The sequence below is a fragment of the Dermacentor variabilis genome, chromosome 5 (genome assembly GCF_050947875.1).
Source record: "Dermacentor variabilis isolate Ectoservices chromosome 5, ASM5094787v1, whole genome shotgun sequence".
Classification (NCBI taxonomy): domain Eukaryota; kingdom Metazoa; phylum Arthropoda; class Arachnida; order Ixodida; family Ixodidae; genus Dermacentor; species Dermacentor variabilis.
In genome coordinates, this window is record NC_134572.1 from 112,245,747 (window position 1) to 112,272,978 (window position 27,232).

The 27,232-nt window shown below is 42.6% G+C and overlaps 1 protein-coding gene across 4 annotated transcripts in view; it reads right to left on the reverse strand.

Annotated features, from left to right (window-relative positions):
• Positions 1 to 1,598: 1,598 nt before the first annotated feature.
• Positions 1,599 to 27,232, reverse strand: part of gem (transcription factor CP2 like gemini) — an 84,684-nt gene continuing 59,050 nt past the window's right edge. For all 4 annotated transcript variants that reach the window (XM_075693338.1, XM_075693336.1, XM_075693337.1 and 1 more), the window contains 3 exons: positions 19,606 to 19,748; positions 16,197 to 16,248; positions 1,599 to 12,334 (listed from right to left, as the gene is read on the reverse strand). In XM_075693338.1, coding sequence (XP_075549453.1) covers positions 12,273 to 12,334; positions 16,197 to 16,248; positions 19,606 to 19,748 — 257 coding nt within the window. In that variant the 3' untranslated portion in view covers positions 1,599 to 12,272. The remainder of the gene's footprint in view (positions 12,335 to 16,196; positions 16,249 to 19,605; positions 19,749 to 27,232) is intronic.

Genomic DNA, 27,232 nt, shown 5'->3' on the forward strand with positions numbered 1-27,232 from the left:
CGACTAACCATGGCCTCAAATTAAACACGGACTGTAGCATTGCATGTAACGCCTATGAGCGGCCAAAATGTTACGTCGCGTTATTGGAGGTCGCGAATTGTCTATAACCTGCTTACCTTCAAGCCTCTTATGTTTCCGTGGCCTCACTTTTTCGGTTCTCTGACAGTGTGCAAAACATTATACAAGCATACATGTCCCTAGGTGATCCTATTCTGCATTACTCCGTTAAGGTATTCTCGTAAACGAATCCCCCGTCGTCACGCGGCCGCCATAGCCTCCAGCCTAACTCGCGACCTTGTAGTGCGAACTTATGCCTAACGCAGTCTCAGCGACTGTTGCGTTCCGATGCCTAGATCACGGGTTGAATTTCCGGCCGCGGCATCTCCGTTTCATTGCGATAGCAATTATGTGGACACTCCAGGCGGATCTCTACCGTCGCCGTCGCCGTGAGGTTCCGTATAAAGTCCAAGTGCGAGAAGATCGCGGCCAAGCGCCGTGTGCTGTAGGTGAGAGGGAAAGCGTGCGAGGGTGAGCCGAGGATGGTTTCTTGATGCAGCGGCGTATTCTCGCAGTGGGGGGGGGGGAGGGGGGCAGGTGAGCGCGCATCTCTTCTGCTCCGGCTACAGCTGCGCATCGCGCGGCTGGTTGCCCTGTCTGCGAGGTAATATGTGATGAGTTCGAAGGCCAGGAGACCCGAGATAGCTGATGGCTTCGTGTGCGCCGTGTTCTCGCGCACCGAGTTCGCGTTGAAGCGAGAGGAAGCACGAAGGGGAATTCGCTCGTCACTGCTGCCGCTTTTCATGACGCCAGCGTTCTGACAACGACGGCCCGCGTTCATCGAATGGGATGTGTTCATGTTTGCCTGTGCACGCCTTGCTTGTTAATTCAGTAAGCGAATGTCTGCAGCAGTTCATACGGTCAGTAAAACTACCAACCTTACTTCATCCAAAGCCAGTCACATCGTGAACATATCACTCATTTATCAACACATTAAGATACCAACGCGGGGATCTTCCGTGGTCGCCGTTCAAGCCTCATAGGATGCCAAGCGTACCCGTGCCTACATTTTATTTTTCTAATTTGTATATTTCCACAAAACCTTTGCGCTCTGAGTTCACTTCACAACCCTTATTAATTTATTTTCAATGGGCTTATGCATGCTATTGCGGTTCAGAAGCTGGCGGGCTTTTATCTCAATGTCATTTTCCTTATTGTGCCTTTAGTGGAGGGAACGAGATTAAAAAGAGGGCAGAATGCCAAAATTCTCATGCGCAGACCTTTAAACACATATTAAACACCAGTTAACGCAACTCAGAATGCACTCGAGCGAAAACAGAAGTCTGTGCGAGGAATATACTATCCCGCCACTGGCAGAATTGTCGAAGGTGTTCTTCAATACAAGAACTGTACAATAAATACCACAAAGGGAAGTTCGGGCTTGCTCGTTCACAGGAACCACACAGACTAAGTTTTCCCTTTTCATAGCTGCGCAGTCTTCCAAGATTTGGTCGACTAGCTGTGTGTGTAGCATATTGCGTGTGGTTGCCGGAATTCGCACTCTCCGCGAATTCAAGTAGACAAAAAGAACGCCATGAAGCTATGCGTGTGCCTAGACTCTTTTATTATTCCGTCTTGGAAAAAATAGAGCTCTCTGTACAAACGCAGTGACAAACTACATCTTTGCACCCGAGTGCACAAAACATGAACAATGCAGGTCAACATGAACGGAGATGTCTTATCATTTTTTTTCTTTTTTTCATCTCTATATGACTGACCATAAAACAGACCCTCTTTAACCGATGACGTACGGCACACACCACAAAAGCGACAGACACCGGCAATGAACAAACAATAAAAAGAAAACTAATGTACCAGGGCGTCAACCGCGCGCTTCTGGAGTAAGTAAAGGACACTTCATTGGTGTCACATTGGTGAAGTGAACAATACCATGCACAACTACAACAAAGCGATAGAAACTTGTGTATGAAAAAGGTCAAAGATGCTAAAGATCAAAGGTTGCCATTGTTAAAAAAAAGAAGAAACCATTGTGAAATTCGCTAGATTGACAAGCATAAAAAACCAGGAGCTGTACATTCAGCCCACCCATCAGGCACAATGAAGTTCTTCAGGCGAGATCCCCCAATATGAAATGACGCAAAATAAATGAAATTGAGCACCACCAAATGATCAAAAAAAGTGACTGAGGCAAGCTGTGAAAAAAAAAAATATAAATGATGGAAGTACAGAAAAACAAACAAAAACACAATAGAAATAATTTCCCTGCAGGCCCTACCAGTTATCCCTGCCCATAATGGACCAAAAAGTATCAACTTATTGCACAATGCCATGCCAACAAAAAAAGATACCTTCCACTGCCTATGTAATTCCGAACTGCACCTATGATAGAGACGTAGAAGAAATAAGCATTTTGTATAGCTGTATTACTCAAACCACTTGTAACAATATGCAGATGCATATATACAATACTTTGTATCTTACAGCTGCAGCATGCTCGCAGCTCTTTCATCTTGTGATGGCCGGCTCTTCAGAACACTGCATTTCTTCATTTTCTCTCAGCTTCTAAGTACAATCCACTGCGCAGCATCCCATCAAAAATGCTGCATATCAACTACAGTCAAAACTCGTCAGTCTTTCTATTATCAGCACTTCTCTTGCACCCAAAGCAAGTTGGTTACTCACAAGAGGGCAATGCTATGGAGTCATTAAACCAAAAGCAAAAACAGAGAGGGGCGCTATATATTGGGAATGCCACAAACCACAAAGGTGACCAAGACAGACATTGTTAAGTAGTGGTATTTGTTAGCTTCCTACCATAATACATCAGCAGTGAAATGGATAAACCATCAGCAGCCACAAAATACTAGACATAGCTCTATCTCACGACGTTTCAACCAAGAATCCAACTCGAGTAGCCTTTCCACACAGGAGGCCAGTTAAAAGCCCAGCAAGCCAGACATAGGCATGAGTCATTCATTTATGCTGGAGGAAGGAGACTGAATATTTTTAATAAAATAATAACAGAGAAATATGTGGAGACAGAACAGTGCAGCTGTTGAGAAAAGCCCTGCAACCACTTGATGGGGGTATAGTCAAGATAACAGCAAAGTGGCCCAATGATGTTAGTGATTCGATGGAGCAAGGCGACAGTGAGGCAACCTAGGCAGAAAAGTGCAACAGGCCTTGTAAAGCTAGTAGTTCTGTTGACTCTTTAGAGAGCTGAGATGAGGCTACATGTTACTTTCTTATTCTTCTCAATACGTGAGCTACACATATGTTCCTTTTTGTGCTAAAATGAGGAAATGCTTTATGTATTCTTGACTGTGCATCAAATGTCAATGGCACCCTAACATACCTTGGAAAATACTACAAATGAGTTGTACACAAGTAAAAGAGAATGAAGATATCTTTGTACCATTTCAGAATGCTTTCCCAAAAAATGAAAGAGTAAGAACAGCTAACATTGAATTCTAAGCAAAAACAAATGAAATAAAAAATAACAGTACAGTGTGAAAAGAAATGTAAATGCAAAGAAACTATGGCTTCACACTTGAAGCTAAAGGACCAACTGGTGTAACATTGCATGGGAACATCAACATGGAAGCAACTGCTTTAAATGATGAGCTGCACGTATAATGGTCATTGCAGGTGTACAAAGTTCTAGGTCTGCAGACCTGCTTCTTCCGCGTCAACTATCGACTTGCTCATGAAAAACACATCCGCTGTTGTCTGTGTCCCTCTCTTAGTCCTGTTGTTTAGCGCTGTTTACTGCTCATAATGCATTAACACATTCCTTTTCAAAGCCTTTGGCATGGTTAAAACAGCTATGCCATAAATGCCCATCATACAAATCTAGTGAAAGCTCCTGTTAGCAGCAAAAGGCCAAAAACAAAATGCCAAATACAAAACTAAAACCACGAACGATTGCTAGAAAATGAACCAGTCATGAGCCCTTCAATCAGTTACACTCTGCTGCTGAGATGACAACACATGCCTTGCAACTGTGCTGGACAAAAAATTAATAGGGTCCCAACATAATAAAAAAAAGAACAGTGTGTACAACGAAATGATTGTGTCTCTTCCTAAAAGCTGTACGGCAGAACATCTATACAACTTTGACAAATAAATGACAGAAAAGAAATATTAAAATTCTGCACCATGCAAGAGTCCTTACAACACTGCAAACAAGACAGCACATACTGGTCTTGACGAAATACTGATACAAGTGATGGAACTGTTAACATCTGCCCACATTTCCAGCAGAAGGAAGCACTTAGGAGGACAGTCTCATTAGTGTAAGCACTAACAGGCAACTAGACATCACACAGTGAAAAACATGTATAGAAAAGTGTGGGAGGAGGTTTCGTAAGCGACATCTAATGGCAGATTATGGCACTTAATAAAATGGAATGCAAGCAAGTTCTGTCATTAGGTCACTGTGGCAACCATGGTGACAGAACACCAACGGGACAGCAACAAGCATGTTGCCCATTTCAGTCACTAGGTGAAGTCAGCATCCGACGTGCCTCAAATTGTCTACAGTGGTAGTGAAGTTATGTGCATGTGGGACAACACAATGTATCTCCTCCTAATTGCTTCTTGCTGCGATTTCCAGTGATAACCAATGTCTGAGCACATTCAATTGTTTGGAGCATCTCACAGTTTCGTTTTCTATGAATCAGTGACAGTATTTTAGCAAAAGTTAACATACATTGCAGGCGACAATTTAGGCCACACAGTTACAAAGCAATAACTTGAAATATAAGTCAGTTCAACACATTTGCCAGGTACACACGAGGCTCAAGGCAAGAGTGCTGGCAAATCCTTGCATGCTGCATATAAAACAGCATCACTGTGCAGAATGGTAGTAATATATTGACTGAGGGTATAGAACAAAATCAAAATGAATATCTATTCTTTCTCCTGGAGAAACAGTGATATCTGTAGAATACTACCCTCAACAGGCTCAATTCACTGCATGCAACTAGTATTTTTGGCTCCCATTGTGCATAACCTAACAGACCCGATAATATCTGTTTAAGGCACTAAGATAAAACAACACAGCATGTTCTACATCAATGCAAATCAAAGGTCAGGGAAGTAAAAAGGAAGAAAAGGAAGGATCAGAGTCTGTAGAGTGCAGCTTCATATACAGGAGCACTGGGACACTGCCGGCAGCAGCTCTTGACAACAGCCACGTTTTAAAGTGACAATCGGACAATGTTGTGCACAGACTTTTCAGCACATGCAAGAACCATTTAACACCATACTCATAGCGACAGTCACGTGGGCAATTATTACAGATACATAGCATTAACAAACTTTACAGTTTCCTCCTAACCCCGTATTTAGCAACAGGCCTCGACTTGAAGCTCTTCAATTCCACCAAGCATAAGACAATGCCCTGTCTCATCCTGGCTGCAAATAATGCAAAGGATGTCGAATATGTGAGAAATAATTCTTTAAGAAAGAAAATTATTGGAATTTTGGACCAATGGGGGAAAGGCACAGGTTGGAGCATATGTTAAAAACTAGATAGCAATTTTCCTGACATCCGTGGGATTCAAGCCTCAACCCTTTGTGTGGGAAGCCAGTGTATCAACTACAGCACTAACTGTGTTTTCTCAGTCAAACAGCACGCATGGGTTATCAGGCAATGTACAGCTGTGAGGATGTAAGTTTGCTGACTATGCTGTGGCTCTCAAAACTGACATTTCAAGGTTTACAAGCTGTAGGCTCTGTAAACAAAATTTGTCAGTTTCGCTACAAGATTGAAGCACTGACAGTGATTGAAAGCAGCATTTACAACTGACAGCCTTATGGTTGGGCTCCTCAGACGACATTCTAACTATACGCGAGAGCAACATGTTGGCATGATGCAGCACACAGGGCAACTCCTGCCTGATAGAAAACAGTGCCCTGGCTACCAGGCGTCTAACGCTGGTGTGATGAGCATTAGCGTGCACCCAGTAAAATATTAGTTAACATTAGACTTCGCGCTCTGTAAACATCACAGATCGCTTTGAAGATGAGGTTGGCATGGGTGCGTACTTAAGCCACGTCGCAGACTGCTTTCATGACACACGAGCGACGGCAGTATGCCCCTAGGAGTTTACCAAAGGCGTCTACTATGGCGTCAGCAATTTGCATGGCCAACACCATCGTAGACGCCGCGGTTGTCTCCACTCTATGCAGAGTGGTGGGTGAGGAGGACATCGAGGCAGCGTAGCAGCCGCCGGAGAAGAACACCCCTCCTCCCTCACCACAGGGAAGGGCATGCATCCGGGCCGCGTTCCTCGCTTGCCCACATGACACTTAACCATGTTCGCTGGCTCACCCTCACTCGCTTTCACACGTACGGAACCTCAAGGCGACGGTGATGGCAAAAATGTGCCTGGAGTGTCCACATAATTCCTATCATAATAAAAAGCAACAGGCACCCCTAGGTCACTTCTGGCAGCTAAAGTCTGGTTGTTAAGAAATTACGAACTAAATCTCAAGATAAATTAGGGTGATAACTTTGTAGCCAATCGTAGTGGTTGTCACTTTGTGCATTACAAGCTTAAAGATAGCATGCGGGCATTTCCAGGAGAGAACAAAACTTATATGGGCTGTTCAAATCCATCATAACATGGAGCCACATACACTGTCCCATTATTACTAGCAACAAGTGCTAGCCTTCCATCTTGTGCTTGCTTAGAAGGTTACAATGAAAGTGAGTACCCCGTATGCTCTAGCACCAATGTATGAGGCTGTGAAATGCACTGCGATAACAGACAGCTGCAATGAAACAGGTTAATTCTTGGTGACAGGAGCACTACTGAAAGAAAGGACAGGTTTTTTCTTGGTGCCTCAGAGTTTCCTACAAAAGTTACTAGAGGAACTGTAGTACTAGTGGCTACGAGAACTGCAAGCATGGTGGTTCAGCCAGCAAGGGAACGACGAGACGTGCACGGATTTCCCGAAACTTCGTCTTTCTGGCTTCAAACACCTTTGCGACTTAATAAACTGATCATATTGCATTATAAATGCAATACTAATTGGCAATGATCATGCATGTGCACAGAGTCTTATCACATTCTGCACTGAGGAAAATAAGATTGCTTCAAAATGAAGGTCAATAAAGGCAGATGAAGAGTAGCAAATAAGGCCACAAGAATGTCTGAAACCATATGCATGAATATCAGACAAATCCATGTGTACTAATCACCATTCCCATAGAAGCTGTACAATTGCAGTGCCAAACTCCCTTTTAGTAATTTTAGTAGGAAAATCTATGCTTCCCTACATCCACTCAAGAAGGAAGTGTGAGGGTCAAAAGGAACGTGTCCCTAAAACATTTTATGGTGAGACGACAGATGGCGGACAGATGAGTTTCCCTCAACTCTCGCCCACACCTGCCTATGATACTTGTATGCAGAAATGATCAACAGTGTGCAAACCAATGAAGCCTCAGCCTTGTTTCGACAAAGATACATGTCTTTGTGCCCGATGAATTCAAGTACTTCGGCCTTCGGACTCCAGGCTGAGGCCTCCCTTGTTCACTGACTACCGTTGAACCTATCATCATACCAGACTCACCCGATTTGAAAAGTTAAAGTTCTTTAATAGCATTTGCAAGCAAAAGTAAATGCATTACATACGCAAACAAATAGCATTATCTTTGTTGCTTACTATGTCATTGGGTTTCTGTAGTTTACACATGCTATCTTAATGTACCTTTGGTGAGTTTAATGCATGTAATGTTTACATGTGCTAAGAATATAGCAGTGAAACATGGCGGCACTTGTGGACCCTACTTTAGCATGAATTGTTATGATCGCTATGCTCTTTTGTTGATAGGCAGCAACTGTTAAAATGAGCTTTTGCTTCATCTAAACTCACCTAAAACACTAGTTGGGTGCATAGTGCATCCAATTTCTGAAATCGTTTGTCAATTTTGCTGTCCATAGGCATGAGGAGGCACATCAGCATAGAAATTACAGTATGTTTGCTAATAGCCTGTCTCGGCATGGACATGTTTGGCACAGGACACCACTTGGCATCCTGTCTCTAACATTTTCTTTACGCTTGCGTTCTTGGACAGTAAACTAAAAGTTTCAAAGAAAACTTACTGAAGCGGTCCACAAAGCGATTTCGTTTAAAATACGTAAAGTGCCGAATGATGCTACTTTAAAGCTGTCTAATGACTGATATACCCAATATTTGTTTGGCGCACATTTTGTAAGAAACATTTTAAATTAACTTCATTAAATCTGAGAATTTATTTACCTGCATTGATCACTTCAAGTCTCCACATATTCCTGCAACCTCTTGGTCTTGCTTGTGTGCGGAAAGGCTCATAGAAGCAAGTCTATCTGAGCCTGCTGTTATTATTATATGCCATTAAACGCTCCAGAGCATGCAGACATCGCGTGAGGACTTCATTAAATTTAAGTAACAGACAAAATCATTTAGCTAAAGCATAGCAAAAGATATGTAAATGGTATCAAGATTGGATAAATAAAGTAACTGCAAATTATCTAAAAGCAAGAATCATCATATCAAGGTTCAACTGTACACATGCTGGCTGGCTGATGCATTCATCATAGCTGCAGCACAGCATTGCAGTAGTTTGTCTCATTTTAAAGTGCTTGCATTCACTCAGCAGCAAAGCAGAAAGACCTTTTGGCAACAAAGACATATCAGAGACATACATGAGTGTTCAACATGCAAGTCTTTGATATGCCTTCAGCAGAGATGCTCTTCCTAAGCGCAGACATTGCATTCGTGTAAGTAAAACATACCAAAATACTGACTGTACACAGCTGCTCCATCAAAAACAAACTGAATGCACCCCCAATTGCAAAAGCTTTTTGAGCACGGGATTCTTGAAAAAGCTAAATTTCATCATTGATAATTTATCCTACTGCAAAGAGAAAAGTGAAGCGTACGCCACAGTCAAACCTCATTATAACAGAGTCCCACATGAGAAGAAAATATCTACTTTATACTATTTTATGTTTGCTATAAGCGTACACATTTAAAAAAAAAAGTTTGCGATCAAGCTTATGCAAAACAATCACAAATGACAAATGTCTCCTGAAAATTGTAATTGCCCCTTCGTGGCTTGCCATGCTGATACATTGCATGTGAACAATGCTAAATTACAAGCTTGCACCTTGTGGATGTTTGGATGAGCATTTAGATTGTGCCATATTAAGGTGTTCTCGCCGACTACTTAAAATTTTGATGCGATTAGCATTCTCAGCCAACTTCAGCCATTTTGTGTCATTGTGTGTATGTGTATATATATATATATATATAGCCTTTTTACAGCCCTTTCTCCTCAATAAAGAAAGATCTTTTAAAATTTCTCCAATGTTAATTGGATTTGAACCCGTGTCCCACGGGTTCCTTAAGCCAGGCAGCCTGACACTTCAGCACTGCGTCACAAATGATAGGAATAAATTCTCAGAATTAACAAGCGCCGCTGCAATCTCAGAAAAGGAGACTTCGCCTGTCTGCCGCTGTATGACCCAACGTGTCCAAAGGGACGCATGAGAGAGGCGCCTGGATGCAGTATACATAGGGTTCTTTGCTATGGTGAAACTCGATAATTACTGTTTTTGCACCCTCAACAAAATTAATACAAACTGGGTTAAACCCAGTTTCTCCACAATGACTTTCATTTCATTAGGGATAATGATAAATGCAGGTGTTACAAAACTAATGAACACTTCTTGCATTTTGTGAGATATATCCTATTACAAATATTATTATATATGGATATGGTGTATGCATTGTTTGCGCTTAGCACTTAAGCAAAAATCTGCATGTATAAAAATGTAATACATTCAGCACCTGCCGATGTTGGGTGAAAAAATGTGTTGCATTTTTATTGTAGCCGCATTCACACGAATACCCCAATGGTGCAATTACATTAAATTTCCTGCCCGTCACATACATGTAATCGGCGGTAATATGCTAGGAAGCAAATTACCGCCATGCAAATGTTGCGCTGTACTGCAAGCTGTAGCTGCAATGTGGAGGTCATGTTTACCCAACTATGATATGTTTGAGAGGGGGGGCAAGTAATTAATCTAACTGGTATTTCATTAATTTTGTAGCAAGAGCTTATATTGGGAACAAGTGAAATTGGACAACACACAAGGGCAGAACAACGGACAGGTTCAGGATGGACGCAGAGATGCTTGCAATGCATATGATAATGTATGTCAACAAGGGCCTCATAAGATAACGAGAATTGTCACACCTTCTGCTAAGCAGGGAAGTGTCCACTATCTTTTGTACTTTTTTGCTTTACTGAAAAACTGCAGAGAGCAAAGTAAAGAAAGGATTGGCAAACTGGCCTCTATTGGTTGTTTTCGTTACTGTGGTTTCATTTCAATTAATAATGCCTGACAACAAGAATTCTTAGAGATGGGCTTGCCACTTGATTTGCGAGCAGCTCCCGCTACCATTGCATGCTCCTCCGATTTCACTTGTTTAAATAGAACCTTTATGTCCAAAAAGAGACCATTGCTTGTTTTAATCATTTGTGAAAGTTACCAGGAAAATCATGAACTTTGGGCAGCCTGAACTAAACACCCTATTTCTCCCCGGCTTTCAGGACCTTGTTATTAAAGTTCTTTGTCTGTCTGTCTGTTTCATTTTAAAAGATAACAACCGATTTTTACAGCCAAATTGCAAGAAGCATATAACCCAGAAACGAAGGACCCCAAGCATACGGCTTATATGTGATGTGTTTCGGCAGTGGCAACATGGTGTGCCGCAACATTGCTTGAATGCTAAATGTATTACCAGGCTGCGTATGTGCTCAACCACACTGATAGCCATGCTTGTCGTAAGCTCCGAGATCTATGACAATTGGAGAAGTTCGTGTGCTGTGTGCGTGCAATCATGAGTTTAGAGAGCGCAGAGTGCAGGTCAGTGGCTTATGGTCGGCCTCACTAGAAAAGGACACGTGCAAAAGGTGCATTCGCAAGCAGCCGAATGTGTTTCAACTATTTGATCATCTGGTCTGCGGAAGTTTCCGTTTATTGTCTCATTAATCCTTTGTGGCAGCATGGCAGTGGCAGTGAAATTTCGTTATACTGAAATTATGCATAAACACACTTCGTTATACTGAGGTTCAAAGTACACGGTGTTCAATGGATAAGAAGTTATAAAAATTAAATATTTCACTACATTGAGAATTTTATTAGACTGAAGTTTGTTATATTGAGGTTTAACTGTACTTTATCATACGTGGTAATTCTTTACATCAACATTCATTATATAAATGTACGACTGTACTACCCTTTGCAACCATCACCTCTGAATTCCAGGTTCAGTGACAAAAATGCAACAAGACTAAGCTTTTATTCTATGCTCCAAAAGCTTTTGCAGTCAGCCGTACAGCAGTTTGAAAATCCCAAGGGGGGCAATCAGCTTTTTTCATCAGTCCCATGTGCTCCCTCCCGCACACATAGCTCTACGTGAGCCACATGCCTGACCCACGTGAAAAAAAAACCCCAAGAAAGCAGTGCACAGGCCCAAAAGGATAGAAATCATATCCACATGGTTGAAACAAGGTAGGGTTTTGCAGGGTTATGTTTCAGCGTTTGCACTTATCAACAACTTCCTTCAGGCACATCGCCTGAAGGAAGAAAGGTGCACCTTTTGTGAGACTTAATTACAAATGAATTGGCATTTTTTACCACTTGACACCATGGGAACAAATTTATCGACTACTGATTTGTGCTGGGCATTACCTCTAAAAGCAAAGGCTCATTGGGAAGCCATTTTTTAAACAAGACTTGTTACAGTCCCTTTGAGTGAACTCTGTAGCGATCTATAGCAAACTGTACAAACTCATATTCACATGCACTTAAATAGGTGGGGCAGATATGACTTCATGGTTAAGAAATTAATGTATCTTTAAACGATGTGAACAGTTGCGCTCAGTAAACCATTTGAAAAATCACGTCAGAACAATGCTTCCAACCACTCTTGTCACATGTTGATGCTGCAAGGCTCATTTCACAAAACAAGTTCACGTGCCTATAGCACAGCACCCCAAAGCATTTGTTTGCTGCAAGTTCAGCAGGTTGTGTTGTCCAAAATAGATGTGCTTGATGTACCGGGTTTCAGTGAAAGTTTTGAAGAAATTCCTGGCAGATGGAACTGGAGAGAATGAAGCCAGCCAGGCCAGAGCCATTATGCAAACCAAGGCAACTAATGATGGAAACGGTAGCTACACAGGCAATTCATCATGTCCTCGTGTTGGTTCCATAAGACTTGAGAAGCAGGCTGTAGACTTCATCGTCTGGACCTATTGAAGAGACACATGTAATGTAATTAGAAAATGATGCACCGTCACAATAGATGACATATTTGACTAACGTCTATAATTCTTTTCTGCCAAAACTAGATTGCCGTATGTCGGGAGCCAGAGAAGCAATGTAAACACAACACTCTGTGCTTCAACAGGGTGTCTACTAAATTACTTTATAGTCCCTGAATTTTCCAGGTTCTCCCTGATAATGTAAACAAAAATTCCCTGAACAGTTAAAGAAAAAGAACATTTTGCATGTCGAACAGAGGCATGATTCATAGATGATTCCATGCACAAAATTGTTTATTGCAGCACCAAAACAAGAATATCAGGATATTTATTCCCTGCTTTAAAGCGTCAATTTCCTTCTGGAGAAGAAAAGCATCAGTCTGTGCTTCAATGATAAGCCTTTGCTTCTTTTGTTGGAGCTCCTTGATGCAGATGGCCAATCCTTTCCTGTCTTTTTCAACCTCAGATGCATCCATCCTGTCTTGCTTTCTTTCTTGAGTCCTCCTTCCACCAAATGTCTGCACCACGCACCATTTCCACCATACTGTCTGTAATGTCAACACTGGCTACACCACCTACTGCTGAAACTCCATCATACACTATTCTCTGTGCAATCAGAGATTTTTCTTTCAGCTTCTTCATGAGGCACTCTTACAGAAAAACCTCTTTTGACAGCAGTACTGCGCAATATGTTGAAGATGATCTTGACAAAGATAAATTACTCCTTATGGTATCGTGAGCGCAGCTCAAACACAAGGTGTCCAGTCTCTGTGCTGTCCTATCAAAGTTCTTCAGAAGCAGCTGTGCAGAGCTCAGCGAACAGACTTGCATGTAAGTTCGGTGCACCTGTTCTGCTTCCAAGCTGGTCAGCCACCAGTGCTCCGTGAGTATTTCCAGTGCATTTGCTATTCGTTTTTTGCCAACCTCCACTGACAGGGTGCAGGCCTGATCCAAGCAACTTACTCCTGTCATTAGCCTGTATTTTAGACGCGACCTTTCCATAACCTTCTGCGAGCACACCTTCAAAAAAGAAATGCATTCCCTTTTGAAAGTAAGCAGTGCAAAATGAGATGGTTTTGCAGCTTTTCGAAGTTAATTCTTGGCAGAAAAGCTCAAAAGAGATTAAAGAAACAATTTCTCGGGCTTCTCCAAATCTATTTTAAGCAACTAGAAGGGCATGTCAGCGTCGCGCAAGATTTCTTGCCTAATTATACTTCCGAACAGCGATCGTAAGACAGCCTCCAATGCTGTGGAAAGGAAAGGGACTGTCGGATTGTCAGTTTGCAATTTGGCCAGGAATGGCTTCAATTCCTCAGCCACTGATAGCATGAAAGCCAGTTTTGCCGGCAGCAATGTGTCAGTTACTAGTGCCTCAACTGTGGTGTAGTTGGCACAATTTGGCTTGCTCCTGGCTTTAGTTGAACACTATGCATGCTTTACCAAGTTTGGTAGTACTTGAAGAGCTCTTGAAATCACCATGCTGTTTTGATGCTATTGAATTGCACAGAATTTGAGAGGAAACAATGTGCTCGCTGTGATGCAAATGTAATCAGCGCGGCACGTTGTAACACACTTGGAAAGATTACAACTGATATGCAGAAAGGCTACCAAATTCCAGCCAGTTGCTGCATGGCCTGTTTTGAAAGCACGATGAACCACACGCAGGCCACAGCTTCCAATGTCCAGGATTTGTTGGCTGTCACGACAACCGAGTTCTTCCTTAAGCGATCTAAGAAACCTTAAGTTCACATTTGGGCCACCTATTGACACTTTCAATATCTTGTGCTTTATGTCCTCCGTGGCATTCTTGAAAGTGTGTCATGTCTTCAGAACAGGCGGGGCCGAGAAAACATGACGTCAGGCATCGTGTTTTTACAGTAGCATCAGTCTAATCCCAGCATCTGACCACCACATCCATTTGTTCTTTCTGCGCTACTTTTTTATTGATTCATAAAATGCTACAGCTATGTATGGTGCTTCAGCAAGAGCTGATAGTAGCTTCTTTCGGAAGAATGACATGATGCCATGACAGATAGTACATTCAACCTTGTCTTTTCCCATTTGCATTTTCATGGCAATCAATTTCACAAGGCTGGAACATCAAAGGAAAGAGCACCGCCGATGATGCCACAGAACAGAGGGATACACGAGACACTAAAGCATTCATGCACCATATGATGTCAGCCTTCGCAACATCAGTCAATAGAAAGCCACACACCAAGATGTGTGTAGGAGCGGGTGTAACAGAAGGCATCAATAAGGGGCCTGCTCTCTTCGTCCCTTCGTCAACAGTCATCAATCGCAACTGACAGGGCTGCACTGCTTGGCTTGAAGAATGAGACTACACGTGTCTGGGAGCCACTTTCCAGCCCCTCACTGGCATTCTTATGCTTTATACTTGCAGCGTGTCTAGACACTGCAGTTCCTTCCAACTTGCTCAAGTGTCTTGCGGCATACAGTGCATTGTGTGCTATATGGATCATTGAGCATAAGCTTAGTGCAGCTCAAGAAGTTGGATACATTGGCAATCGTTCAGTCAGCATTGAATGAGCACTTCGTTGACTCTGACATGGTCGATTTCAAGTATCTTCAAATGTAGTTTGGATAAGCTCACCGCAAAACAAAATGATAAAAATGCCCCAGCCACGAACAAAGCACAACATACACAAGCACACCCACGGGCACCACCTCAGATTAGCACAGAATTCAGATATTGTGATGCTCATCCAATGATGATGATGATGACAGTTGCGTTTGAGACCGTTTGCAGCTGGCTGGTTATTGGCGCCACTTAGTGGCAATCAGAAAAACTGCAGAGAGAGCGACGATGCATAGAGTCGGGGTTCTACAGCACAATCTTGGAGGTTGTGTGTAGCAGCAACATTGCTGCATAGAGCCTGCTGTTCTTGGCAATATTCGTGACGGTCTCGGGCGCTGTGTGCAGCAACAGCACTGCTGCACGCGCCTTCCAAGATTATGCTGTAAATCAGTTCATCGCTCCGATCTCACCAGCCACTTTCCCTGATTTGGCCACATTTTTTGTAATTTCCCTGACAATTCCCAGAATTTTCCAGACATATGAAGAATCCCTGATAATTCCCGGTTTTCCAGTTGGTAGACCCTGTTTAAATACGAGAACCTGTATACTAGACACATTTAGTTTCAGGTGTGCGGAGGCTTTGCAAATGCAATGTAGAGAACGTTACATGTGCCACACACCAGATGTCCACAGCACTTATACTTTAGCACATGCAAAACTTGTTCCTTGAAAACATCAAATGCTTGTGATTTAATCCTGCATGCTTCTCAGTGACGCAAGGTTGATGCGATACAACACACTCCTGCTTGTTTAACATTAAACTTGAGCTCTTCAAGGTGCTCACACTATGCGAATCGGGTGTGGAATGCAATGTTTCTAGTCAAGATAATCAATCAGGGATGAAAGGCCAGAGTCAAGCGATAGCCTTTCCCCAGTGAATCTCATGTAGCCAAGAGGAGGCCACGGCAATCAGGTGCCAAAGTAAAAAACTGGCTTCCTGTAGAGATTTTGAGCCTGCTATGCAAATGTGGAGTACTAACGTAGTGCAGTGCTTGAGAACCGACCCTAGCGTAATCCATAAAGGCTCATGCAAAGCTTTTACACACTTGAGGAACTAGCTACTTAAGATTGTTATTCTCCCTTATGTGTCAATTACAACATATTTTGGGCTCGAAAGATATGTGCTGAGAAAACTGAGTGGTAGGCTAAGTGTTTAGTGCCATGGTCATCATTCACACAAACCCATACAGGCAAGATAACAGCAAATGCTGCTGACAACATGCAGCTGCAGTCTTAAAGAAGTGGCCATACCTCTCAGAAGCTCCATGGCATACATTGACTCGTCAGGCATGTTGCGGACCACCTGCAAAGTGAATTCAATATACTGTTGACCTACAAAAACAATACTATGTTGCACTTTACCATTCATTAAAATCAATAATAAATTGAAACTAGACGGGTGGTTGCATGGTGGAGAAAAGGCGCCAATGAGCTGTGCCACAGCCAGATGACACGAACAACCTTGACAACGACAAAGATATCAGCCTCCACACTGGAGCATGCTTCCTCACTGCAACGACATAAAATATCTTATGGCTTCTTTGGCAGTCACAGCTCATGAACTTGTCTTGCTCGTGATCATAAAAGAAAGGGTATTCAGATAACTAACAATTTTTTCAAATAATGTGCATAGTGATCAAACCAGAGGATGCTTTGAATCTGTATCATCCCTAAATTCATATAAACCGTAATTCAACCATAATTATACTGCACTGTGTTTCATTAAAACTCTAATTAATGCTAACTCTGTACTGTAAAAAATCTTTTTTTTTTCAAAAATGAAGTGTAACAGTCCCCTTCGTCATAAAGCAGTCATCAGCACAATGTCGTCTGGTCACCATGGGTCAAGGAAACAAAGAAAAGAGAAAGTGTCACCATTTTCATTGTTGCCGACAGTGCATGCACAAACTTTGCAAACAATGTGCAGAAGTGCGTTACTACTGTCTCGGAGAGCTAAATTAGCAGGCCTCTGCTCGACTTCAGCACTGCATTCGTAAACAATGTAATAGAATACGTGGAAGTAAACAGGCACATGGCGACACTGCACCATTTCGTTTCTATGAGCAGAAAGTGAAACAGTGCAAGCACGATAAATGCAATTGTTAACTTTTACTAAAAACTTTGTTGCACGACCACAACATTGTTCGTACTGAACCTGAAGGCACTGCAGTAAAATTTATTTGTGAGACTACTCACCATGCGAGGTTGCCTACAGTTAGCGACAATGATCGCCTGTGTGCACCTTGGCTGCCCAGTGCATGACGCTCATTGCCTGATAATTATTGCACTTGCCTAGTCCTGCATAACAAATGCCTTAGGCAGCACTGATTATGTGCTGTGGTAAATCATAAGTGACTAGCAGCTGCCTCAGACAAGAATCCTGGCAGTTCACATGCAGCTTTAGTCTTTTATAATGAACTAGCATATTGATCGAATAAAGTATGTTCCGTAGTTAACTGTACTGAATTGTTCTTTTTTGGATGCGAAAGCGTGAAATGGCCCACTGAATGAAAAAGCCGGCATCCATCATCTGTAGGACAGAAATGATACCTCATTTCCTATTGGCTGCGATGCCACGTCATGAGCTCGCCTCGGCGGAGCAGAGCGTGTGAAGGGAACCATCTGCTGCTGCGAGGTGTTAGCGCCCCAGGTGTTGCATGAGAGGAGAGGGCATCGTCATGATGCTCCTTCACCTTCACTCTCGAAAGCCTGTGTTATCGACATGTTTCTTGTCCGTGCAAGCTCTCGCCTGCGTTCTAACAGCGCCTCGGTAACACCAAATCAAAATGCACCAAGTGTCTCAATGTGCTCGCTTGACCGCGAGGAGTTCATAACTCAAAGGACCGCTAAGCGGCATTTACGTGGACATTAATGCTTTCGCATTCACAACTCATAAGAAGTGCTTAGGTGTCTTCGGACTTTGATTCCCTTGTGAACTACTCTGTACACTTTAACATAGCTGGAATGTTTGTATTATTGCATGATTTCCTTCACATATTGCAAAATATTTTGTTGCCAGGATTGTCAAAACAGATTTGTCTTTTTTTTTTTTCAATTTTGTTAACCTCAAAGCCAGGGGTTGGCTCACATTCTGTATCAACCTATATTCCAGTTTTGTACGGTAAGTGGCACACATGTATTGGCAACCTCCACAAATGCAAATACAAACAAGAAACTGCAAATGTAAATTACAGTTTCAAGGCATCTGAATACTCAAATACATGAATGCAAATCTGACGGTGAACATTTGAATACTAATTCTATCGGTGAATCCATGGTCGCACGTGGCCATGATGCCCAATGTTTGTCAGTGCAAGGTTCATACAGGTCAACAAGACCGACAGCAATGATTCTCATATGCACATGAAAAGACAGAATGACGACAAATGCGCTTATGGAAAGTGCACAACAATGGCAAAGATTGGGCCGATAAGCCACCTAAAGCCACACATGTGGTATCAGAGATGCATGTTTCCCACTTTCTGTCTACATGTGAGCTTAAGCATATGCTCATGGTTGATGCTGATTACTCGACCACGGACCCAAATGCCGCTTCAACAGCTGCCAGTCTAACCCACATGCATGATCGCGGGAATGATCATCGATGAGCTATCCATATGAACATATGACAAGGCAAGCTTTCCGCAATGAATTAAGACTCGTTAGCACATCAGCCAGCCGCTGAATTTTGGTCAAATCCAGTCTTGTGTCACAATGCCTAGATCACTACACTTAATCAGTGCTGCTTCATCGGGTGTTGGTGACTGAAGGTACAGCTTGTGGCTGAGCTGATGCAGAACTATTCGCGGCAACTGCAGGACACATTAAACTTTTTATATGTTTTTTGAAGTATCTAGATTTCACGGTATCAATTACAACAAAGTAAATACAGTATTTCACTTGCAGCTGAAAATATGCATACTGCTAGCAAAATTGTGCAGTACTCAGTAAAAGCAACTTGAAATGGTACATTTGAGATGCTTTTAGGAATTTTGTCATATTGAAATCGTGTATATGTGCTTTTTATATATTGAGGCTCCAAATACATAGTGTTCGATGGGCAAGAAGCTATAAAACATTAAATACTTGGTTATATTGAGAATTTCATTACATCGTGGTTTACCTGTACTTCATTTCGTACATTGCAGGCAACAGTACAAAGGCCAGAGAAGCTTCTCTTACTGCTTGCGTTCTCGACCAAAAAATAGTGCATGACATATTAAAAAAGATATAGGTATCCATCATGCAATTTTATGTAAGATTAGGTCTAATGCTTTTATGTCGAAAAAAATTACGTATTGTTCTATGGAAGGTGTCGCAGGTACAAAATGATTTACCCCTGAATGAGCAAAGTGACACGTTTCTGAAAGCTGTGGCCACAGCACACAGCTTCTGCTCACTACCGAAACATAGTTATGTTGCATACTGGAACCGCAAAAATGCAAATACGTAATTTGACATAACCTTACATTCACAAGTTGTAGCTGTAATATATGTAGTCAGTAGTAGTTATTCTATAGAAAATATTGCAGATCAACAACAAATACACAGCAAAACATGTAAAGCGAGACTTCTATGGTCGCCTACTACTTGCAGGTCCACAGCGTTGCCCGGCAGAGTACAGCATGTGCCAACCAATCGCTGTGCAGAAAATGCCCACCTCATCAGTGACCAGCACATGAATTCCAGAGGGACCGTCGATGTAGATGTCATGAACGGTGAAAGGGGAGACATTGCACAGTGATGTCAACTTGCTCAGCAGTTCCAGCACAGTCAGGCTCCTCAGGTACACAGCCCGGAACACTGTGTGGTCCAAAGACAGGCAACAGCCACATTGAAATATCACAGAATTGGGACGTGTTTCAGTGACAGTGAATATTTCCCAAAAAGCAGCACTAAATATACCCCTGAGCAGGCTTAAACACACTAGGTGATGAAAGAGAGGTAAGTATTTAGTAACCACAACATGTAGACTGTTACAGTTTCACACTTCTAAGGGCATCCACAAATTCAAAAAAGGACCATGCACTTGCTACCTAAAATCATGAGAAGCCAACAAAGACACCAAGGAAAACATAGGGGAATGTACTTGTACTTAATAATTGAATTAAAGAAATAATAAATTAATGTCAGTGAAAGTGGATGAAAAACCATCTTGCCACAGGTGGTGAACGATCCCACATCTTTACGCATGAAATGCTCTAACCAATTGAGCTACTAATTGCTTTTTCATCCACTTTCATTGACATTAATTTTATCGTTTCTTTAATTCAATTATAAAGTACAAGTAATTTCCTCTATGTTTTCCTTGTGGTGTCTTTGTTTGTTGGCTTCTCATGATACAATTAATAAAAATTGGGCCCCTCGGTTAATTCTCTCTTTTCTTGTTCTTACACAACGAGGGTCTCGAATCCGGCAACACTGATGCCTTTAGGTAGCATGTGCGGGTTTATTGACCAGTTGCTTTCACCCTGAAAGATCATGTACTCGTGACGCCTGCGGCAGAAAGGATGTTCCAGATCCACCACCAAGGTTTGTGAGTGGTGGCGCTGGCTAGCACTCCCAAGGTTAGTTCTAGTAGTAACACATAAATACCCAAGAAACAAGGATGGGGAAACCATGCCGCAGTAGCTCAATTGGTTAGAGCATCCCACGCGTAATGCAAAGACGTGGGATCGTTGCCCACCTGCGGCAAGTTGTGTTTTCATCCACTTTCATTGACATTAATTTATTATTTCTTTAAGGCGATTATTAAGTACAAGTAATTTCCCCTATGTTTTCCTTGGTGTCTTTGTTGGCTTCTCATGATATGATTAATAAAAATTGGGCACCTCGGTTAACCCCCTCTATTCTCGTTACTACCTAAAGGTGTCTTTTTTGAATCCTCAGATTCTCTGTCAATACCCCAACATCAGCAGAAAGGATGCTCTGCCATGGGTCATAAGAAGCATCAGCTGACACTTACAGCAGCGATTCAGCAGAAAGAACAAAAAGGGCAGAGGTGAGCCATGCAGCAAAACAACAAAAAGGAGAACCTCCAATACAGGGCTCTTAATTCACAGTCGCATTTTTATGCACGGCTACCAAAGGCAAGGGTAAAGGTGAGTTTACACAATGGACAATCACACTATATCACCAACTTGGCTCCTTAGGAGCCAGTTAGGATTCCCTGCCATGGCACCAAATCATGCCAAGGTGCAAGCAAGCTAGTCAGTTGCGTACAATCTGTGCTCTGATCATACCTACCGGCCTGCGAGATTCAAAATTCATAAAATCCTGTGGGCACGATAAGAAAAAGGGGAATAGGGTGCATTTCTTTTTTCAAGTTTACGTTGAACACACAGATTTTTAAGGATGCCTAGGCACTTTATTAATAATGATTTACTCTTAGACACAGCATACAAGTGGTAGCAAACTTGGAACAGCGAGGATTCACAACCAACACATTGTTTTAAGATGACAGCCAATCTTTTAGCAACCATGCTACTGCCAGCTTCAGGAACTTGTCTGAAGAAACTTGCTCAAAGTACCCCACTTGCATCCTTTCAGAATTGGGAAGTAAAGAAAAGTTCAGAGAGCGACAGATGAAACTTTTTGCTAGCACAATTAATTTTTTTACTTCACAAAACATATAGCAGAATTTCGTTAATTCAATTTTTTGGTTAATTTAATTCCAACCAAAAATCTCGGCCGGTGTCTATGCATTTCTATTGGCCCAAACTTTCGTTATATCAATCCTTAAACTGGCCTTTTCCAGATAGTTTGAACTTGGACAGTCAGCACGCACATGGCTGACTCCTATGATGATCCCAATAGTGACACTTTTAGTGGCAGTGTCTCATTGGAAGAGCTTTGGGGACAGGTAAATGTGCTGAGCACACGTCATCTCCCAATGAAAACTCCTATTTTCGGCCTGCCCTAAGATCTTCAAGCAATAAGCATTGCTCACGATGTTTGATTACGGTGTTTACTCAATTCTATTGCGTACCTTTTCTTTTCATGAACATTGGACCAAACATTGCCTGCATGGTGCAATCAGATATGAAACCAAACCCGTTTTTGCGGTGTTTGTATGCTGTACCGCGTAACAGGAGTGTATTGCGGCAAAGCTAATTTTAGAAAACTGGTGGCCGTCATTGTGCAACGCGTATTTTAACGCGTTGCACAATGACAGGATAATACAATATCAGGCACAATATCAGGAGAGTTGACAGGTGTGGCTCTCTGATTCAAGGATTTGTCTGTCATGTGACTCCACCAATGTGAGAAGGCTGCTGTTCGGGCCCCAACCAAAGATTTACTGCTTTAAATGTGTATCCCAGAATAACTATATGGTGTGCACAGGGCAACTTTTTGTGTCTTTATTAAACAGTCCCATTTCAGCATCAAATGTCAGAAACTTGAGCAGATGACTTTTGAAAACTTTTTCTGGAAAATTTGCATCTTGGGTTGGGTCTCAAAAGCACTTACTTTTTGGACAAAGCTAGGACCAGTTGGGCAGGTGGGCTATATGCTTAAGCATCTAGGTGCTGCTTTGCAGCATGCATTATATAGTCAAGCCTTGTTATAACAAAGCTGCATCTGACACTAAAATACCTTTGTTATACAGTAGAACCTTGCTCACACGTTTCAGAAAAAAAGATGAAAAAATACCGTACGGACAGGGAAAACATACGATCTGAAGTAACTAAAAATTTGGCAGACTCAACTGTAGTCGACATCTGCGTAATTCAAAGCGTTGCGTTGGCACGAGGCATGAGATGCTGACGCGTGTCGAGCTTGGCTTCAGTGACCCAGGGCACATTTTGTTGCTTTCCTATCGCATAGCGTTTTAAACCACGATGGGAAACCGGAACAAAATCGAGCTAGCTGGTAGGCGACACCGGATGCCCCCGTAGCAAAACGTGATGCTCATATTGCGCTGCCTGAAGCAGGGAACAGTGGCAAGCAGGGAACGGCAGTGTGCAGTAGACTTCGAACAGCACTATGCCCCACGCTCGGTAAAACAGATAGATAAAGATGTTTATCACAATATGTTTGGTGGCGATAGCGGTGAATGTGGCGTGCGGTGACTCGAGGAGATTTGATGGCACTGGAATAAGAAACTGAGCGCGCGCTGGCATTTTCATGTGAGGCGAGCGGTGGAGTATTGTGAGGAAGCTGATGTGGCAGGCCACTACTGTTCTCAATCGCGTGTGCCTTTTCATGTTTGCATGGGATCTAGTGGCTGAAAAAGTTATCATATGGTCGCAGTTTAGCAATGTGCTGAATGCTGGTGCCGAAAGATAGTGCTTTTCAGGAACATGGTTACATGGTTATACATGGTTATACATTTACATGGTTATAGCCGATAATTTACTATACAGTCGAATCTCATTACAATGGATTCTGATAATCCAACAAAAACGTCTGTTTTATCCGAAGTCCGTAATACCTGAAATGCCTCAGTTCCGAAACCTTCGTCACAACGTCTAACAACTTTGTTGCAAAGAGAGAGCAAAGAATGTCTAAAGCGAAAAACAAGCAAAAAGTTTACAGTTTCGCCCGAAAGACGAACCATAGATTACAATAGCAAATTAAGAAAGATAAGCGCGGCAGCAGCAGTCGCGAGCATCGACCTTCGTGCTCTCTAGCTTTAACGCAAACTAAACATCGAAAGCACAGTGCATACGAAGCTACGGTGCTGGACGCACTTTGTCCACATCGCACATCGCTTTCAAGATACAGCGCCCATGCAGGCGTGCACTTTGCCCACATTACAGATTGCTTTCAAGATAGGCGGCCACACCGTAAGCAACACCCCCCTCCACGTGCTTCGTGCGTGAAAGAAAATGGCCTGCTTCTGCCCCGCCTTCCTCCCTGGCGTGCGCGATATTGAGCTGCAATCAATGGCTGACCCTCGCAAGTCAGTTGTCAGCCTGAGTCAACGTGGCAAATGTATGTTTTATACGCCCAATCTTGAAAAAAATTGCAGCTAATTTCGTACGCTGTAGCCGATAGTCTGTTGTAGCATGGTCCGTTAAAAGCAAACTTTGTTGCTTTAATAAAACAGGTAGAACAAACTAAGGCTGAAATATGGTCCATTATATCCAAAAGTCTGTTGTACGTGGGTCCGTTGTAATGAGCGTGGACTGTATCCATGCTCGTTATATTAAGATTTGACTGCACCAAACTTTTTGCTACCTTTGAATCAGGCACGTACACAGGATTTCTTTTCGGGGGGGGGGGCCCACCACCTCCATCATCATCATCATCATCATGTTTTATGTCCACTGCAGGACGAAGGACTCTCCCTGCGATCTACAATTACCCCTGTCCTGCTCCAACCGATTCCAACGAGCGCCCGCGAATTTCCTAATTTCATCGCTCCACCTAGTGTTTTGTCGTCCTCAATGCGTTTTCCTTCTCTTGGTACCCAATCTGTAACCCTAATGGTCCAACGGTTATCTAACCGGCGCATTACATGAACTGCCCAGCTACATTTTTTCCTCTTGATGTCAATTAGAATATCGTCTATACCCGTTCGCTCTCTGATCCAAACCGCTCTCTTTCTCTCTCTTAACATTATGCCCAGCAATCTTCGTTTGATCGCTCTTTGCACGGTCCTTAACTTGCTCTCAACTCTCTGCCCCATATGTAAGCACTGGCAAAATGCACTGATTGCATGCACACCTTACTTTTCAGTAATAATGGTAAGCTTCCAGTCAGGAGCTGGCAATGTCTGCCGTATGCGATCCAACTTATTTTTATTCTTCTGTGAATTTCCTTCTCATGATCAGCGTTCGCTGTGATTAATTGACCTAGGTAAACGTACTCCTTAACAGTCTCTAGTGGCCGACTGGCGATCCCGATCTCTTGTTCCTTTGCCCGGCTATTTATCATTATCTTCATCTTCTGCATATTAATATTCAACCCCACTCTTACACTCTCACTGTTAAGGTCTCCAATCATTTGTTGTAACTCGTCTGCATTGTTCTTGAATAGAACAATGTCATCGGCAAACCGAAGGTTGCTGAGATATTTGCCGTCGATCTTTACTCCTAAGCTTTCCCAGTTTTATAGCTTGAATTCTTCTAAGCATGCAGTGAATAGCTTTGGAGAAATTGTGTCTCCCTGTCTGACCCCTTTCTCTATAGGTATCTCTCTGCTTTTCTTGTGTAGAATTAAGGTAGATGTAGAACCTCTGTAGATATTCTTACGCGAAGGACGAGTCAGTAAGACGAGAAACTATTTACATATTATATTTACAACAACGGTTGCAGCAAAGACCGGTCAGATTCACAGCGCGAGCCCAGTTCGTTCTTCCTCCTCTTTTCTGGAGTGATGGCGCCCATGCACCTCGTTCAAACAAACAAGTACCACGCGTATGTAGCAATATTTTCCAAGCTTTTTACGTAAGCGTTCTGTACTCCTTGAATACGTAGTGCCTCTATGACTGCTGGTATCTCTACTGAATCAAATGCATTTTCGTAATCTATATAAGCCACATAGAGAGGCTTATTGTACTCTGCAGATTTCACGATAACCTGATTGATGACATATATGTGATCCATTGTAAGGTATCTCTTCCTGAAGCCAGCCTGTCCCTTTCCCTTTGGTTGGTAAAATCGAGTGTTGCCCTTATTCTATTGGAGATTATTTTGGTAAATATTTTATATAGTACTGGGAGCAAGCTAATGGTCCTATAATTTATCAATTCTTCAACGTTTCCTTTTTTTTGTGGATTAGTATAATGTCTGCATTCTTCCAGTTTTTTGGGACCCTTGCAGTCGATAGACACTTCGCATAAAGAGCCGCCAGTTTTCCAAGCATTATGTCGCCTCCATCTTTGATTAAATCGACTGTTATGCCACCTTCTCCTCCCGCTCTTCATCGTTTCATGTCTTGCAGGGCCCTTCTGACCTCATCGCTAGTTATAGGAGAGTTTCTGTATCCTTTTCATTACTGTTTCTAAGTGCGGTATCGTGACTCCTCTGGGTACTATATACAGGTCAGCTTAGAATTTTTCCGCTGCTTTTACTATATCTTCGAGATTGCTGATAATATTATCCTTCTTATTTTTTAGTGCATACATCATGGTTTGTCCTATGCCAGGTTTCTGTTTTACTGATTTCAGGCTGCGTTCAGTTTTACGACTTCTTCAGTCTTTCTCATGTTATAGTTTCGAATATCAGTTATTTTTGCCTTGTTGATCAGTTTTGACAGTTCCACGAATTGCGTAGCGCTGTGCGGCTGCCAGTCCCATACAACCGCGTAGAGCACAGGATGCAATTCTAGACGTAGTGCGCTCACCGCGAAAGGTTAGAAAAACACCCACATAAGCACAGCAGAGAAGTGGCTACGTGAGGCGGTTCGACCGATAACTGTAGAAGCGTCATTCAAAACAAGTAATTGTTCTCCATTTCCAGCGGCGTTTTCTCTGCTTCCTTTCTAAATAAAAAGATGCTGATCCATAAAAATTCTCATAAACAACGTTTAACTTTTTTATTATTCGCTTTTGCTTGCAGTTTGGATGTTGCCTTGGCTCTCTCCCTTAGTAGATCGCTTAATTTCTCAACTCCTTGCGATTTTTGTTTCCAGTTCCCAATTTGGCACGAAAAGTGCTATAGAATTAGGGAAAGACAGACGAGGTAACGGGCGACAGTCATCTTGTTTAAGGGTTTAAGGGTTATTGCAGGGCTTCATGATGGATGCCCTTTCACATTATTTTATTTCCCACCTTATCTAACCCATATCACGTGTACATGGTTCCGGGCATCTGCCAGCGTCGCAGCGAGCCGTAACTCGAGGAAATAATGAAGCAAAGGGAAAAGTTAAACGCAATTGGCATTTTCTCCGGCCGCAACTCGTTCCATGAGAGTACAGACCAGCTGAGTAACAGCCGCATCCCTCTCCTGGTCCCAGGATCAGCATAAACAAAGAAGGTTGAACTAACAAAAGCAACAGCTATGCGCGTGACGGTTGAATAGATGGTGACAACTGAATGCATCTCGAGTTAATCGCGCGGGTGCGCAATCTACGACATAACTGTCCTTCACATTACATGAGATGCCGATAACTACCGCCATCTAAAAGGAGTGAAAAAGGCAGCATAATGCTGACTGATGAGCAGCTGCCAAGTCTCAACATTGATCTGGCGGCGCTTTAGGAATGTGTGAGGAGTGGTGGCGTGGGTGGGGAGGGGGGGGGGGTATGCCACATGATTTCGGGGGGTACGTGCCGTGGGTACGTGCCTGCTTTGAATATCCTGTAATGACACGCCTGGTGACCATCCTGCACAAATTTTC